The sequence below is a fragment of the Scomber scombrus genome, chromosome 16 (assembly GCF_963691925.1).
Source record: "Scomber scombrus chromosome 16, fScoSco1.1, whole genome shotgun sequence".
In the NCBI taxonomy this organism is placed as follows: Eukaryota; Metazoa; Chordata; class Actinopteri; order Scombriformes; family Scombridae; genus Scomber; species Scomber scombrus.
Genome location: NC_084985.1, coordinates 14,203,222 through 14,217,708, shown reverse-complemented (window position 1 = coordinate 14,217,708; position 14,487 = coordinate 14,203,222). Strand labels below are relative to the sequence as shown.

At 37.4% G+C, this 14,487-nt stretch overlaps 1 protein-coding gene across 2 annotated transcripts in view; it reads right to left on the bottom strand.

Annotated features, from left to right (window-relative positions):
- akap9 (A kinase (PRKA) anchor protein 9) overlaps window positions 1-14,487 on the bottom strand; it is a 62,188-nt gene that overhangs the window by 45,183 nt on the left and 2,518 nt on the right. For both annotated transcript variants that reach the window (XM_062435641.1, XM_062435642.1), the window contains exons 2-7: window positions 7,281-7,553; window positions 3,529-3,573; window positions 2,205-2,264; window positions 630-779; window positions 363-518; window positions 10-207 (exon numbers count right to left, since the gene is read on the bottom strand). In XM_062435641.1, the coding sequence (XP_062291625.1) occupies window positions 10-207; window positions 363-518; window positions 630-779; window positions 2,205-2,264; window positions 3,529-3,573; window positions 7,281-7,553 (882 nt within the window). The remainder of the gene's footprint in view (window positions 1-9; window positions 208-362; window positions 519-629; window positions 780-2,204; window positions 2,265-3,528; window positions 3,574-7,280; window positions 7,554-14,487) is intronic.

The window sequence follows — 14,487 nt, the reverse complement described above, 5'->3', positions numbered from 1 at the left end:
ACTTCTTACCATCTCCATCTCACTGAGCTTGTGCTGGATCTGGTTGATGTGCTCCAGCTGCTCACTGCTCCTCTCCTGGTTCTTTCTGACCTCATTGTTCATTTCCTCCTGCAGCTGTTGGTACTGCATAAGCTGCTGCCTGGCCTGTAGAAGATCAGATGCTGTGCTGCTGTGACTGGTGTTCCTTAACGTCTCGCCTGCCTGCAGCTGTAAATGTTAGACCAGCAGGTGGTCAAATTAAGGTAAAAAGCAGCTCCTATTTATAATATGATTCACAGAAGAACTGCTATTTGGATATATGGATAACATGCAGTGGTACAAAATGGTAATTAAAAAAATATATATATATAAAGATGTCCTACCTGCTGGAACTGAATTTGTAGTTTCTGACTTTGCTCTGTCAGCTCCAGGAATTCTTTCATGATCTCATCTTTCTCTTTACGAGCCTGCTGAAGATTAGCTGTGAGCTGGGTGATGATGCCGTCTCGTTGCTTTAGAGCAGCCTCAAAGTCTTGCAGCTACAAAAGTAAAGTTTAGTAAAATGATCGCATGTACAGCTATTTAATACAAGTATTAAAATTGAGATTGACATTTCAATATGATCTATATTTCAGTAATAAACCATTTACCTGCTGTACTCCCTCTGTGCCGAAAGCAGCCCTGATTTCCTCAAGCTCTCGACTTAGCTCCTCCACTGCTTGCGTCTTTGCAGCTAGCGCATCCTCCATATCCTGCATTGTGCCTCCCTTTGTCACCTGTTTAAGAGGCTCCACCTCCTCCTGAGGAAGAAAATAAGAGCTAGTAAAGCATTTACAGGCTTTCATTAATGCATAAAAGGTGAGGTTTCACGAATTAGCTTAGCACTTAGTCACACCCAAGAGCGACAGCTGTTAGTTACAAAAGCCAGGAGCCACATGAAGAAATGTAGTAAATATGTTAATGTTATTAATAGTTTCTGTTTTACAATGGATACTATAAAAGAAGTCTATAAAGAGCTACATCTTCCAAAGTAGACTATTGCTGTAGCTGAAACCAGCTTTAAAGATACTGGTCAAAATGCACAACAGAAGCGAATAACCCAAAGGAGTTAGTTAGTTACTTAGTTCTATAAGCGGATATTTACGCTTTTAAGGACTACAAGGTCATTAAAGATTTTCACTCAAATAAATGTCTGCTAGCTCACTATCTATCGCTGAATGAGATGTACATCTAGTTTAGCTAACTCTGTTAACAACTGCCAAAGTGCTGTGAAATAATTTCCCTTTTCCTGGTTTTCTTGAAATTTGAAGGTTGTTGATAACAAATTAGGTTGGATGTTTGTTTGCTCTCATCTATTAAAGTGGGAAAAATTAAGCCAACATTTGCTATTTCTTCTGTGCAAGAAAATTAAGAAATGCAATCTACAGTGTTTAGCATAATTTTACCGCAACTTCAAGCAGACAAAACGTTGTTCAACATTGATCAAATATTGCTTTAATTTGTCACACATTTTAAAAGAAACTTTTAAAAGACACTGACCATTTTGATAATGAGTTCTACTGTTTTATTTCACACAGAAGGAATGAAAACTTTTTAATGAATCTCATTTGAGAAATGTCAAATTTCAAATAATATTTGGTCCATAGATTAGTGTTAGCTTGAATAACGCACCAATATTCATCCTCAACCTCTCACATCTTACGACAGTCGGCATGCCTGCATCTATCACAGCTGTACTGATCAGCACATCCCTGCTTTCTGTCTCCTCTGTCAGTACATCACCTTTGTGAATCCAAAGAGAACATCTCTTTGTGTAACACCCTGTCTTCTCTCCTCTAAGCACTTCACTGTTGTCTCCATTATTTTCCATCATTCACCACTCCCTCCCTTCATCCTCCTCCAGGCAACGTTCAGAGATAATTTTCACCTCTAAAATGTCACTACGCCCTGTTCAATCCTAAACTCCTCAACCATTTGTGCTCTCAAACTGGTCATTTATAAAGATAATACTTTTTTTTTCTTTTACCCACAGCACAGTTTTCAAATCATTCCTGACATAGTATATAATCACATTTAAAATGTGACTACAGCAAAGAACAGGCTTATTTAGTAGGTTACAGGAAATCTTACAGAAGACTTAAACGTTAAGCAACTAGAGAGCGAAGTCCAGCAGCCAGTGTGTTTGCTAGCAGAGCCAAAAGAACTGCTTTATCGGATTACTGTACCCAGATAAAATCCTTCGAAGACATCATTAGGGTCTCTGTCATCTCATGGCACCCATTTACCTGTTAATTCACAATGCTGTCAGTCATCAACATTAAGATGTGGAAATAATGATGGAAGAGCCTACAGATGTTCACAAGTCATCATTGGGTAGATTTGTGCTGTGCGGCTGATTATTAGTAAGATTTATTTCAGAATAAAAGTATTTTCAAATGCTTTTGCTAGGACAGAGAGCTATGATATAATCTAAATCATCCTCTTACCGATGTGACTAAATGGTTTAATTGGATCACACAGTAATTGTTTTTAATGTTGTGTTTAGTGTCACGTCTCTTCTCCTAAATTGTAAATTAAGATGGAAAATGTCATATGCTACTGCCTTTTAGTAGTCGCACAATTACAGTCAACTGTTTTGCTTTTATTTGATGACTCAGAGTCAAAGAGTATGTGGTAGCCAGCAGAGAAACTGTGTAAGAACAGGAACATAAAAACTTTAAAATAGTCACCTATTATTTTCATGAAAATGTGTGGCTAGGTTGACAGGTGATACATTTTACGACCACATGAATTTTTTTTATCATCAGTCAGTAGTCTGACTCAGCATTACTGAGATAAGCTGCCCCGCTGACTGACTTCTGTGCTCTACTTTTCTTTAATGTAAAAAAATTCAATAAGAAAATAAATAAATAAATGTAAATAATGAAAACTTTGGTAAAGAGTGGAATTGTATATTGGACAAGTAATCAGCCGAAAAATCATGAAAAAAATACACAAAAACAGTCAGTCTTTCAACAGTAATACCAGAGGCTTCATTATTAAGATGAACAGAAATTAAGCTGCAGATGTGAACATACATCCTCTATAACTCAGACTGTACTTGGGCACAGTGGTACTTAATGCCAACATCACCATGCTAATATGCTAACAAGTGCAGCTGAGGTGGATTGGAACATCATTCGTTTGGCAGCTATTTAGCCATAAACCAATTTACTGGACTGACTGAATTTAAGTTACTACAATTCATCCTGGGGTAAACATGAATATGTGTACAACGTTTCATGGCACTTAAATAGGCAAATAATAGATTGCTGGCATAAGACAAAAAGTCAGGGGACAGCCGAAAGTCATTAGGACTCATCATGTGTGGACCACGGATATCTGTCAAATTTCATGGCAATCCATCCTATTGTTGTAGGTAGGTGGACTATCCAACCGGCAGACACTGCCATCTTCAAAGTCACACCTCTAGCTAATTTAGAGTTACCAAAAAGATTTAAAGGCAGGACGTTCATCTTATAAATTGGGAAGTGAGAAAGCTCATCTTACCTCAGAGGAATAATCTTCAGCAGTAGTGGACACTTCACTCTCTGGCTGCAATAGAGAAGAGAAAAACAAGTTTCATCAATCCACCATGGGGAAAACTAATGGGAAATATGTGCCACATAAAACAAGTGATTTACATTACAACACAAGTAAAATAAAGCAAGTTAAAATCATAGTAAAACATTCACAGCACCACACAATCTTGACCAGTGATGTATGACTTTTTAACAGTAAATTGGTGAAATGAAAAGTGGTCTTGACATGACGAAGATTCATTACAGTCATTACATTTCCAGAGGTCTTCCATCTATAATGCAATACAAAATGCACACACTAAAATGTTCAATCATAACAATTTGAAGCAATACATGTCTTATGTCCTATTTCAGAAAGCACTCTGGATTTAAATATGGGTCTAACCTACTTTTGCCACAAAGCTCCTTTCTCCTTTCAAATGGAAGACAGAAAAGATCAAATTTAACATGCCAAAGGGTTAAGTGGAAATGCAAAAATAATAATAATAATTTAGTTTTTTTTAAATGTAAGTGTTTCCATTTAAACCTTTCCATGTTTCATTTTGAGTGTCATATTTTATACTTCTTTTGTCTTATATCCATTGCCATCTTCAATTTCATCTCGACAATTTGGGCTTTTAGTTTGAGCATTCCCTTTTAAGCTTTTGCAATTTAAATTACACTTTTTCATTGTCACTTTGTATTTTCAAATCATCATTTTAACTTTTAAATTTTCTTTTTCAATTAAATTTTTCTTTTTAAGTTTAATTATGGCTTGATTATTCCTAGTAGTGTAGTAAAATAATAATCTTTTTAATTTGATCGGTTTTAATTTTCTATTTGGACTTTTACTTTTAATTATGAGGGAAAATATCTTTCATACTTTCACACTCCCACAGAGTCTATTTTCAGGTTAATTGATGGTCATTAATTGAAACTGGGATAGAAATGGCAGGTTTCACTTCAATAGATTGAACAACAGAACTTGTACCACAATTACTGAATGATATGTGAAGACTATGTTCCAACCTCATTGATAAGAGTATAGTTTAGTTGCAGCTGGATCCACCTTGAAAGCATTGGTGAGTCAACACACTTAATGCATTTGCAATTACAAACATATCCATGGTTCTTTCAGATGCCAGTGAAGAATGGAAAACTTCAATGCTGTTGCATTTCCACAGCAACCTCATCCAACTCACAGAAAGCAAAGGGGAAAAAAAGATGAGAAAAAAAAGGTAGAAAATAAAAACCATTTAACTTTAAGTGGTCAAATAATTTCTCTACATAAATAATTTACAGACAGCACGCTGTATACCTCGGTCTCTTAAAAATCATCAGTGTCATTTGTTAGTGGTACATAACAGCTTCTATCCAGGGAGCACAAAAATATGGTATGTCCCAGAGCATTTGTAACAGAGGGGATGTGGTTCACTCTCAAGGTAAAAAAACATTCATACATTCAATCAACCTTAAGGTCTGCTGGAATATGTTGAAAGGCCACAGGAATTGGTCACACTAGACTGCCGCATCTCAACCTGTTTAAAGGCAATTGTTTGTTTCCATAGCAACTGGTAGTTTTGTGGGCATGCACCACATCAAATGTACAGTGAGTTCAGGGAAAGAGTGGCTGCACGATGTCGATAAAAGAGGCTGTGAGAGCTCAAATGATGGAGAAAAATAATGTGTGAGAGCACTCAGGTTTCTGCATAATATTTTAAACTGTGGTAGATTGGTTAATTTTCCATAGAAACATGTAAGAAGCATAAATTTTATTTATTAGAAACATAATTTGTTGAAAATAGTGAATGTTCAGGCTCCAACTTTTCTATTTATCTTAAAATATAGAAACCCACAGCCAGTTCGTAAAGCTTAAAGAAAAGAGTTTTAGGTAAGGTTTTTATGAAAGAATTACTTAGTTAGTCCATTTTTATATTACAATCAAAACCGTACAAATATTGTAGTAGTGTTAGTTAATGAATTTAGCAAATGCATCAACATGGACCTTTATCATCCATATGCTGTTATGTCTCAAATGGTGTGCAAGATGAAGTTATCCATCAGTGCTGTATCATGTAAAAGGAGGAATAAGAAGCTGAAACTTTAAAGTTATATTCAAACAAAATAAAAAATCTTCTAATCTTCCACTTCACATTTCATAAAGAGGCATTTTGAAAAGTCCAAACTTTGCTCTTGGGATACAAAATCAAAGATACATTTCTTTCCTACAAGAAGTAAGGGTCTCTGTGATTACATTTTCTGCAATGTGCTTTATAATGTGCTTCTTGGTCTGATATCCTGAGAATTGTGTATGAGGGTTCCTGGAAAATAGGCTAAGAATAGCTCCATTTAAACCCAAGTAAGTATGAATTCATTATTCATCATATATGTTGAAGTGTATGTTTGCTTGTAGACAAATTTTATGAATAAAATTTCTTTCAAGGAGTCTAAGAATTTAGTATTTTTTGTAATGCAGGTTTTCATTCAATTGTGAGAATCAGTGACACAATACAAGTAAAGCTTCAATTATCCATCTCTAACTGGACTATTTTCATTTATTAAAACACTTCATTAAAAATTCTGAAGGAACTGTGGCAACAAATATTCTTTAATTTATTATTTCCTGCTTGAAGCACTCCTCAGTACTCCCAGTGGTTGTCATGACAGCTAAAGCAGGTTCATTCAGCTCCGGCAGACAACAGAAACAAAGAACAGGAGTGAGCAATGATCATTTTTAATAAGGATCTATGATTATTAATTAATATTAATCTCATGAGTGTGTGTTAATAATAAAAACCTAAAGCCACAGAATCAACCTGCAGACTCAAATATTTGAAAGCTTTCTGGGTGCAGGAGGAGCAGACAGATGAGGCTGCACACAAATCCAAATATCTGCAATGCTGCTTTTTTTAAAGTGAAATGAATGTGTGGAAAATAACCCTGTGCCTGAATGGCTATAATTGCTGACAGATTTATAAATAATCATTATATATTTATATATTATTTGCCTTTTTGTGTAACTAATGAATCAATGAAAGAAATGTTGAGAGATTCATTAATTGGGAGACATGAACCCAAATGTCTTCTCTTCCTGTCAAGATTTTTCAGCTCCAACATTCTTTGCTCTTTCAAAACATTTAGACAGAGCCCTCAAAGTACGAACCTTATTATTCCCAATGCCACAGATTAATCTCAGTCATTTGCACACCAGAATGTAATAATTCATCCAATAAAATAAAAGTGACATATGGTGCATCATTGCCTAATTGTTACAACATGTCTTGCACATATTTGTATCAAAACAAATGTTCAAACTACTTCTAAACTATGATTGTTGACTGTATCAGTTTTTCCCCATGGCAGCACCTGGAAATGCTTCCTGAATGGCACATACTGTATTAATTCTGAAATTTCACATGATGCATCAGCTACAACAGATGCAACATATCCTGCTTAGAAATCCACAAAATACAAATAATAAACTGTTATGCTCAAACTTAAGAATTGCAAAGTTTATTCCTGCTCAGTTCTCATTCTGGGGTATTAAAATATTAATTTAAAATATTAATAAGTTTCAGTGGCACACATGCCTACATTTTTCAACAACCAAGCTCTGGTTCAAATCATATATTATGTATATATTACATTTAAAGCAAAGGATTAGACTCAATTCTTGCAATAATCATTAATAGTACTAAATAATATGTATAATAAATGTCATCAGGAAGTGTGCGTGTCTACCTCTATGGTGTAGGTCTGATCATGCTTGACTGTCTCTCCGCTCCGTAGCGTCCTTGCGAAGGTGAACTCTGTGGTGGGTGGGTCTTTATTTCCTCCTTGTGATCCATCTCTTCCTCCGACAGAGACCTCCTCTCCTCCCACAGGCTGATCAGGCTGGACGTCCACCCTTTCTTTCGAATCGCCCTCCGAGTCCTCCCCTGGCTTCTTTTTCTTCTTCTTTTTCTGTTTCTTCTGGGAGTCCGCGTGAGCTTTTCTCTGGCGGTACTCAGCCAACTGGAGAGAAAAAGGGGGCAGAGTTAGAAACAGACATTATAATTTCTGCTACAAAGGATGTCCCTTGGATGTAAAAAACAAAAAACATAACTACACTTTGCTTTCTTTTTAAAGTGTTATTCTGGTCTACATTTCCAGCTGTAGCTTCCATTCCGATCTTTTTTTATCCAATCACGTTTCTCAGACTTTCTCAGGCATGAACCACCTGCTTTACCCCAAATTCATAATTCACTAGCATCAGCCCAGACTTAATCCTAATAATGTAACAAATTAAAAACAATACATATCAACCTACTCTGAGTCTACACAGTTTGGTGTAACTCAAACAAAACATTGTGTGCACAAAAAAAAGCGTCTTCTCTCCTCCGAATGAATCCTCCCTCCGTGTCCATATGATCCAACGCATGCTTCTTGCTGTGCCAGGTGCTAATCCTGACTAAAGGGATTACATTTTTAAACTATGTCAACCATCAGTCTGAACAGTCTATTTACTTAGCATTAAAAAATGCTAAGATAAAAAGATTGTCTCTTGTTTCGGAGAAATGTTTGATATTATTAATACCCAGGGAATGATGATAGAAATAACTTTTTATGTGGGTATGCTCCATAACTATTTAATAAGCTTGAGTGCAAGTGGTAATGGAGGTTTCATATTTGGCATAACAAAAGGCTTTCCTAATCTTCACAGTAATATCATGCTGGTAGGTTTGTCGCATTCACTGTCATTAATTTCATCTTTGAAGAGAAATCAAAACCTGAAAATGTCAATTCCACACTTATCTTTCCATTTTTTGAAGCCCTAAAAACTTAATTTGGATAATACTTTATTTCAGGTCTGTAATTTTGTATCAGTTCCCTCTGACGTTTCCTGGAAAGAACTATGTAATTTGGTAGCACTGCAAAGATTAGTTGATTAATCTATGATAAAATGTTTTGAGTTGACAATTCTCTGGTTCCAGCTTCTTATATGTGAATATTTTCTGCTTTCTTAAGTCATCTATGATAGCAAACTGAATATATTTGGGTTCTGCACTGTTTGTTGGTGCAAAACATGACATTTTTCGGTTGCATCTTAGGCTCCAAAAAAATAGTGATCAATTTTTTAATACTCATTAGTTGCAGCCTCACGATAAGGTTCTAATTATAAACCTAGTGACAAAAAAAATACTCTTATCATTAATTCTTGGAAACTTTACTCTTCAGATATGTTTAAGTGTGTGCTTGCTTGTAGATGTTTTTTGTTAAGCTGCTGTACAAAAGTAGTTGAAATTGATCAATAGGATTATTATGCCGTATTCAAGTCCATCGCACACTGTACTGATCTAATATCCGAACTCTCCTTTACACACTGACTCGCTGTCTTTCACACACAAACCAATTTTGGGCTGTAAACTAAAGCAGCAGGAATTGCTTATATTTAATCATCAACGCAGATATGATGATACTAATTGGCTAAACAGTCTGGACAGTTAGTGCTACTGGTATCCATAATGTATGAGCAAATGGTGACAGCAAAGAGGTGGCAGAGTCAGCTGAGCAGGAGAGACAGCAGGGGCTACAGGTGTCACCACAGGTGCTGCATGGATTGCCATAGATAGTCCGTTGCCAAGGACACCACACTAATGCCTGTTCACCTGTCTAGGAAATGTCCATGTACCATAAGACAGAGAATAAGGACACTGGCTTGACATCATTGTTTAGCACCCCTTACTGGTTTAAGTGTTTTTTTGCACTCTTTCTGGGGTTAAATGGTTAAAGCAGCAATAGTTCTTCTTGTGAAAATGTACGAGTAAAGAGGTTAATCAGCTCTACGGACCTTCATTAGGTCTTTCAGCTCTTTTTCTGCTGCTATTTCATTCTTCCTGACCACCAGAGATGGTATGAAATACTTGGATATGCAAGAGATTGAGACATAATACCAACAAATACACACATGTCACCTGGGTGATGCAAGCAACCTGATAAAAGGGCTTGGCACCCAGCAGTCATCTCCATTTCATCTTCTTGCCTAAACATGCAGGCTGTGTATGTTGCTAGCATTAGCTGGCATCAGTGCTTCACCGCCTATGCCAGAGGCCATACCTTAATCTACTCATTGCAGGTGAATTGCTATCATGTGCTGTATTAGCTTGTATGTTTTATACTTGACAGACTGCTGCCCATGTCGAGACTGCTCCCTCTAACGCCTTTTTCAAGCACACCCCACAACCATCTGTCCTCAGAGTTCCACCCTTTGAGTCATAAATTGATGAACTTCAGAAGTGTATGCCAGACCTCAAGGTGTTCCTCCACCTAGTGAGTGACTGCAGGGCTTTGGCTACCATTGATACTTCCACTGCTTCTCTGATAGTATCTCCAGATGAAAAAACTTAGATTGGATATTGTCCACGCCCACAGTGTAGAATCACTAATGACCTCCTTACTAAGAACTAGCTCAGATGGAGCATATTTGAAAGGCTCTATCCCACCTTGTTCTAGCTCTATTGCAGACTCTCAAGACTGCCGGAGATGGTTTGCTCCAGGCATTTGCTTTCCTCAGTAGAAAGCTTAGCAGACTGATGTCCACTTTGACCTGACTTTATGCAACTATCTGGTATACCCCACTCCTGTAGCAGCAAGATCAGCAAAAAAGTAAACACTTTGAGTTCCTGAACAAAAGGTTAGAAGCTAAAACAACAGAGCTGAGAGTGGGTGTCAGAGCCAAGTCCCCTACCTACAACTCACAGCTAAAAGCTCAAAGGGCTTCTGATCTGTGCCTTTGCACCTCCACAAATGCCCCACCCCTTGTCCAAATATACCCACCTATCTGTATTTCCAGAAGTGTTTTATCTATCAAATACCAGGGCACACTGAATGAGATATGAATGAATTCCAGCTGTATAGGATGGATGTATAGAATGACAGAGAGGTTCTGATAACACATAAACATGGCTATCCTTTGATTCTGACTCAATTACACACTAGCAGTGGTGTGTGATAGTATCCAGTGGACCTGCAAGCAGAAATAACCCTGACTTTTTGGAAACATGTAGGAAACGCCAGCCTGTCACTGAGCTGCTTATCATAGCAGACTGTCCTACTTGGCTGGGCAGAGGAGAGCATTGGCCCAGCATATGGAGCACTGGAGACTGCGTAGCTGTGTCTCCATCTTGGATACAGAGACTACGTAGGTGTACCACCATCTGCTGTCTGAAAACATTTACACAGGCATATTCTTTTTGCAGGCTTTATAAAAAAAAAGAAATCTGCATCTGATAGTGGCTGAATAACAGCATTACCAACAACATCCAAGTAAACCTTTTTTTCAGGTTATTAATTACAGTAAAATGCAACAACAATCTTGTGTTTCTAGAAGAGGAAGAATGAGCACTGATGCTAATGATTTGTTCTTATATGTCTGCATTTTTTACTTATGTAACTTTTTTTTAAAATTATGGAAACCCAAAGAAAATGTGTTTTTTAGTTTCAGTTTGAGGACATTACAGAAACAATACTTTGTAGAACAGTTGGATGATAATATGCTATACATGATTTTAATTTTCTCTATCATAATATATTTTGCCGTAATGTTTATACTAAGGTGGCTATCCCTTTTATCCCTTTAATAAATCTGGGTGTTTCAGCTATTGTGTGGAAATTTGGAATACATGAGCAGGATTGATCTAAAAGCCACAACTAAATGATACGTTTCAATCAATTCATCTGCTGATTATTTTCTTGATTTATCGACGAAAAAAACATATGAAAACAATGAAAACTGTGCATCATCAAGTCCAAGGTGACCTCTTCAAATTGCCTCACTAGTGTCCTGATCTTCTGGCTTTAACTAGGAATCATCTCAACTGTCATTACAGCAAAAATCAGTGCAGGAACAAGCTTAATTTAAACTGATTTTAAAAGAAATAAATGAACACTTGACAGCCGTGTGAAATATAAAATAAATATATAGACGCAAAGCTGAGCAATCACCATTCAACATCAATAACTCTTTAGCATTTGTGAACTGATGACGTACAAAAACTCAGTGATTGTCTCAGATGATCATAACTTTTGTGCCTCTGGAAAAAGTACACTGAATACACAGTGTCTATTTAAAGCACTTTATCACCAACTGGAAAAGCAGTTTAGTACATGTGACCCCGGGTCATTGCTTAATACACTCTTGACTGTTTACAAGTGTGAATTACAAAATGTGTCATGATACAAATAAATAACTAAGTGCAGTTATGTATTTTGATGGATGCCTGTAAGAAACACAGAATTACTGAAAACAGAAGAGTTGTGGAGCCTGGAGGAGACAATCATAACTTCCCATGTCATGTGTCTGTGACAGCGCTGGCAACATTGTGTTAGTCAACACCCTGCTGCTTCAGGGACTAAATCCTTTGCTTTACACACACATTTCAGTTAGCAAGGAACAATAGCTAATAGTCCTGACAGCAAAGCAACTGGAGCTACTTCTGCCACACCTGATTCATCACCAATAAAACAGCATGAGCTCTTTCTGTGAAATAGATTACTGGTCATGAATTATATATGTACATGCAAAGACGAGGGATGAAAGAAGCTTCTGTGCAGAGGTCTCTTCAAGCTGTTAAGACTGTTGTGCAAGGCAAGTCAGCTCAGTTTATCCTCAGACCGCAGTGTTTTCAGTATGTACATATAGCCAGTAAACTGATAGTTAAACACGATGACATGAATCAAAGCAACAGTGTTGTTAACCTTGAAGCAATTCAGTGCCAACAAGCACAGCAGAAAGCATTCTTGTCAATCATCAGCTCCTCTGATTCACTTATTTGCCTCTCAAATATTTACATAATATCCTTAAATGGCTTTGCCCTTTCATGAACTCTACACTACAATCACAGTCAAGTGTCCTTATCAAATCTACTGAGAAATTTTGAGGCTCTTATTATACAGCAGCATCCTCCTGATGACGGCTGATACAGTCTCCCTCACAACCCCTGAAACAACAGCAGGCAGCGAGCAACAGGGAGATATCTCTGGAGACGGCTCCTACTCCAGTGAGGAAAAAAAAACTGAGCTGGAAAGATAAACACACAGGACCAATACGTTACATTAAACCCACATCAACTTGGAGAATAAGAACAAACCCAAACACCCTGCCAACTCCAGGGTGTGTGTTTTTTTTGTGTGGGCTTTTTAGGTTTTCTATAATTTGTTTAAATTACAGTGCGTAACAAACTGCTAGACTGGCATGATGAACTACACGTTTAAGTCTATTAATTGGGTCACACCAGATGGGCCTAAAAATTGTATTTTGTGACTAAATAAACTGAATTTAAGGAGTTAACACATCATGGTTTAATTATACTGCAAACAGCATTATTGTGTGAATACAACCCAAGATTGAAGCGACTGGCACTAAAGCTGTGATGAATAATCTATTTAGAGGAAACAGATACTGATTCCTATCGGAGAACCTGGACTCTCACAGTTATAGTGAAACCCGAACCGACTCCTGCGCTGCGTTTCTAGAACTGCACAGAAAGTCATTTTTTCATCTAGGCTGTGGCTAATTAAAACTGGAAAGCTGTTAGACCTTCACAGTCAATTAATCACCTGGCAATCCTTTCTCAAGCATTACAGCACGGCATTACAAAAGCTTCAACGTTTTCAATATTGAAACTACAGATGATAAAGAGTGTAGCCTGAAATTAAAACTCACAGTGTTGAATAAGACAATTAATAAATTATAGAAGCCATAGTGGTCAAAGTCTGTGCATCACATACAGCTATACTGGGTACGTCCATGATTAGTCACCTGCAGGATTTAACATTCAGGCCCATGTAAGTAGATTAACCTGAACCTTTGCTGTCCTTAAAAGCTCCAATGCTGCTTGACAGTGACACTGACCTTTAGGGTAAGAAAAATAGTCTCTTCAATCAAGGCAGACTTTATCATTACTACAATAAAGGGTCCCTGCAGGATATAATACTATTACTGTATATGCTAGTCGTTTGTAAATAATGACAATAGTAATCAAAAGTACAAACAGAAAGCACATGTAAAAAATTACAAATCTGAAATGAAATTCATTGACACAATATCTCATTGTGCAGATTGATATCAAGCTTTGCACAGGCACGTAGCCCCATTACCATAATGAATAAGTAGTTTCAATCAGCGAGCCCGAGACACACCAGGGCAGAGAAACAAATAAGCATGCCACCTTCCATGAATGACGCAGGCATCTCTTTGGCCAAATTGAACCAAGACTGCAGTGCCCTCACCCTGAGCCAATCAGTACAATTGCTGCAACAGCAAACGATATTCCCTTAAGTTTCATTAAAAGTAAGTGCTGTTCAACATACTGAGTGTGACGGAGTAGTGATAGACCAGGACTGATCTACAGACCACAAGGAAAGAGCTACATGAAAAAATTAATTGCGCATAGGTGTGGAGACATGTCAGATAAAACATCTCTGGCAGATGTTTCAATTAATAAAATGTAACTGCACACTATTTACACAGTTCCTTCCTGTGAGTGGCACTACAAAGTGATTTGACAGAGGCCTTGTTGAAGTCAGAGTCTGGATTTGGACAGTGAAGAAGAAAACAGGAGAAAGTGTTCAAATTACAGCCTTCTCACCTGGTGATTGTAAAGGTGTCATGTCAAAGTCAGTGAGTTTCTTTGACCTAACACCAAAGTTTTACACCATCTCAGGCCTATCATTGCAGTGATGGGTGCTTTCCAAGTAGCCTATAGCTTTTAAGATGATACTCAAGAGCACATCTGCCATGTAACTGGAGAACTGAGCCTGAGTACTACATGAGTGTGCCCATAATGCTGGTAATGCACTTGTCAATATGGTCCATTTTGCAACAAAGACAAGTGAAGGCAACAATACATCTGCAGCTCATGACTTACAACAATAGCCATGCAACAACCGCCCACAATTTTTTTGCCGT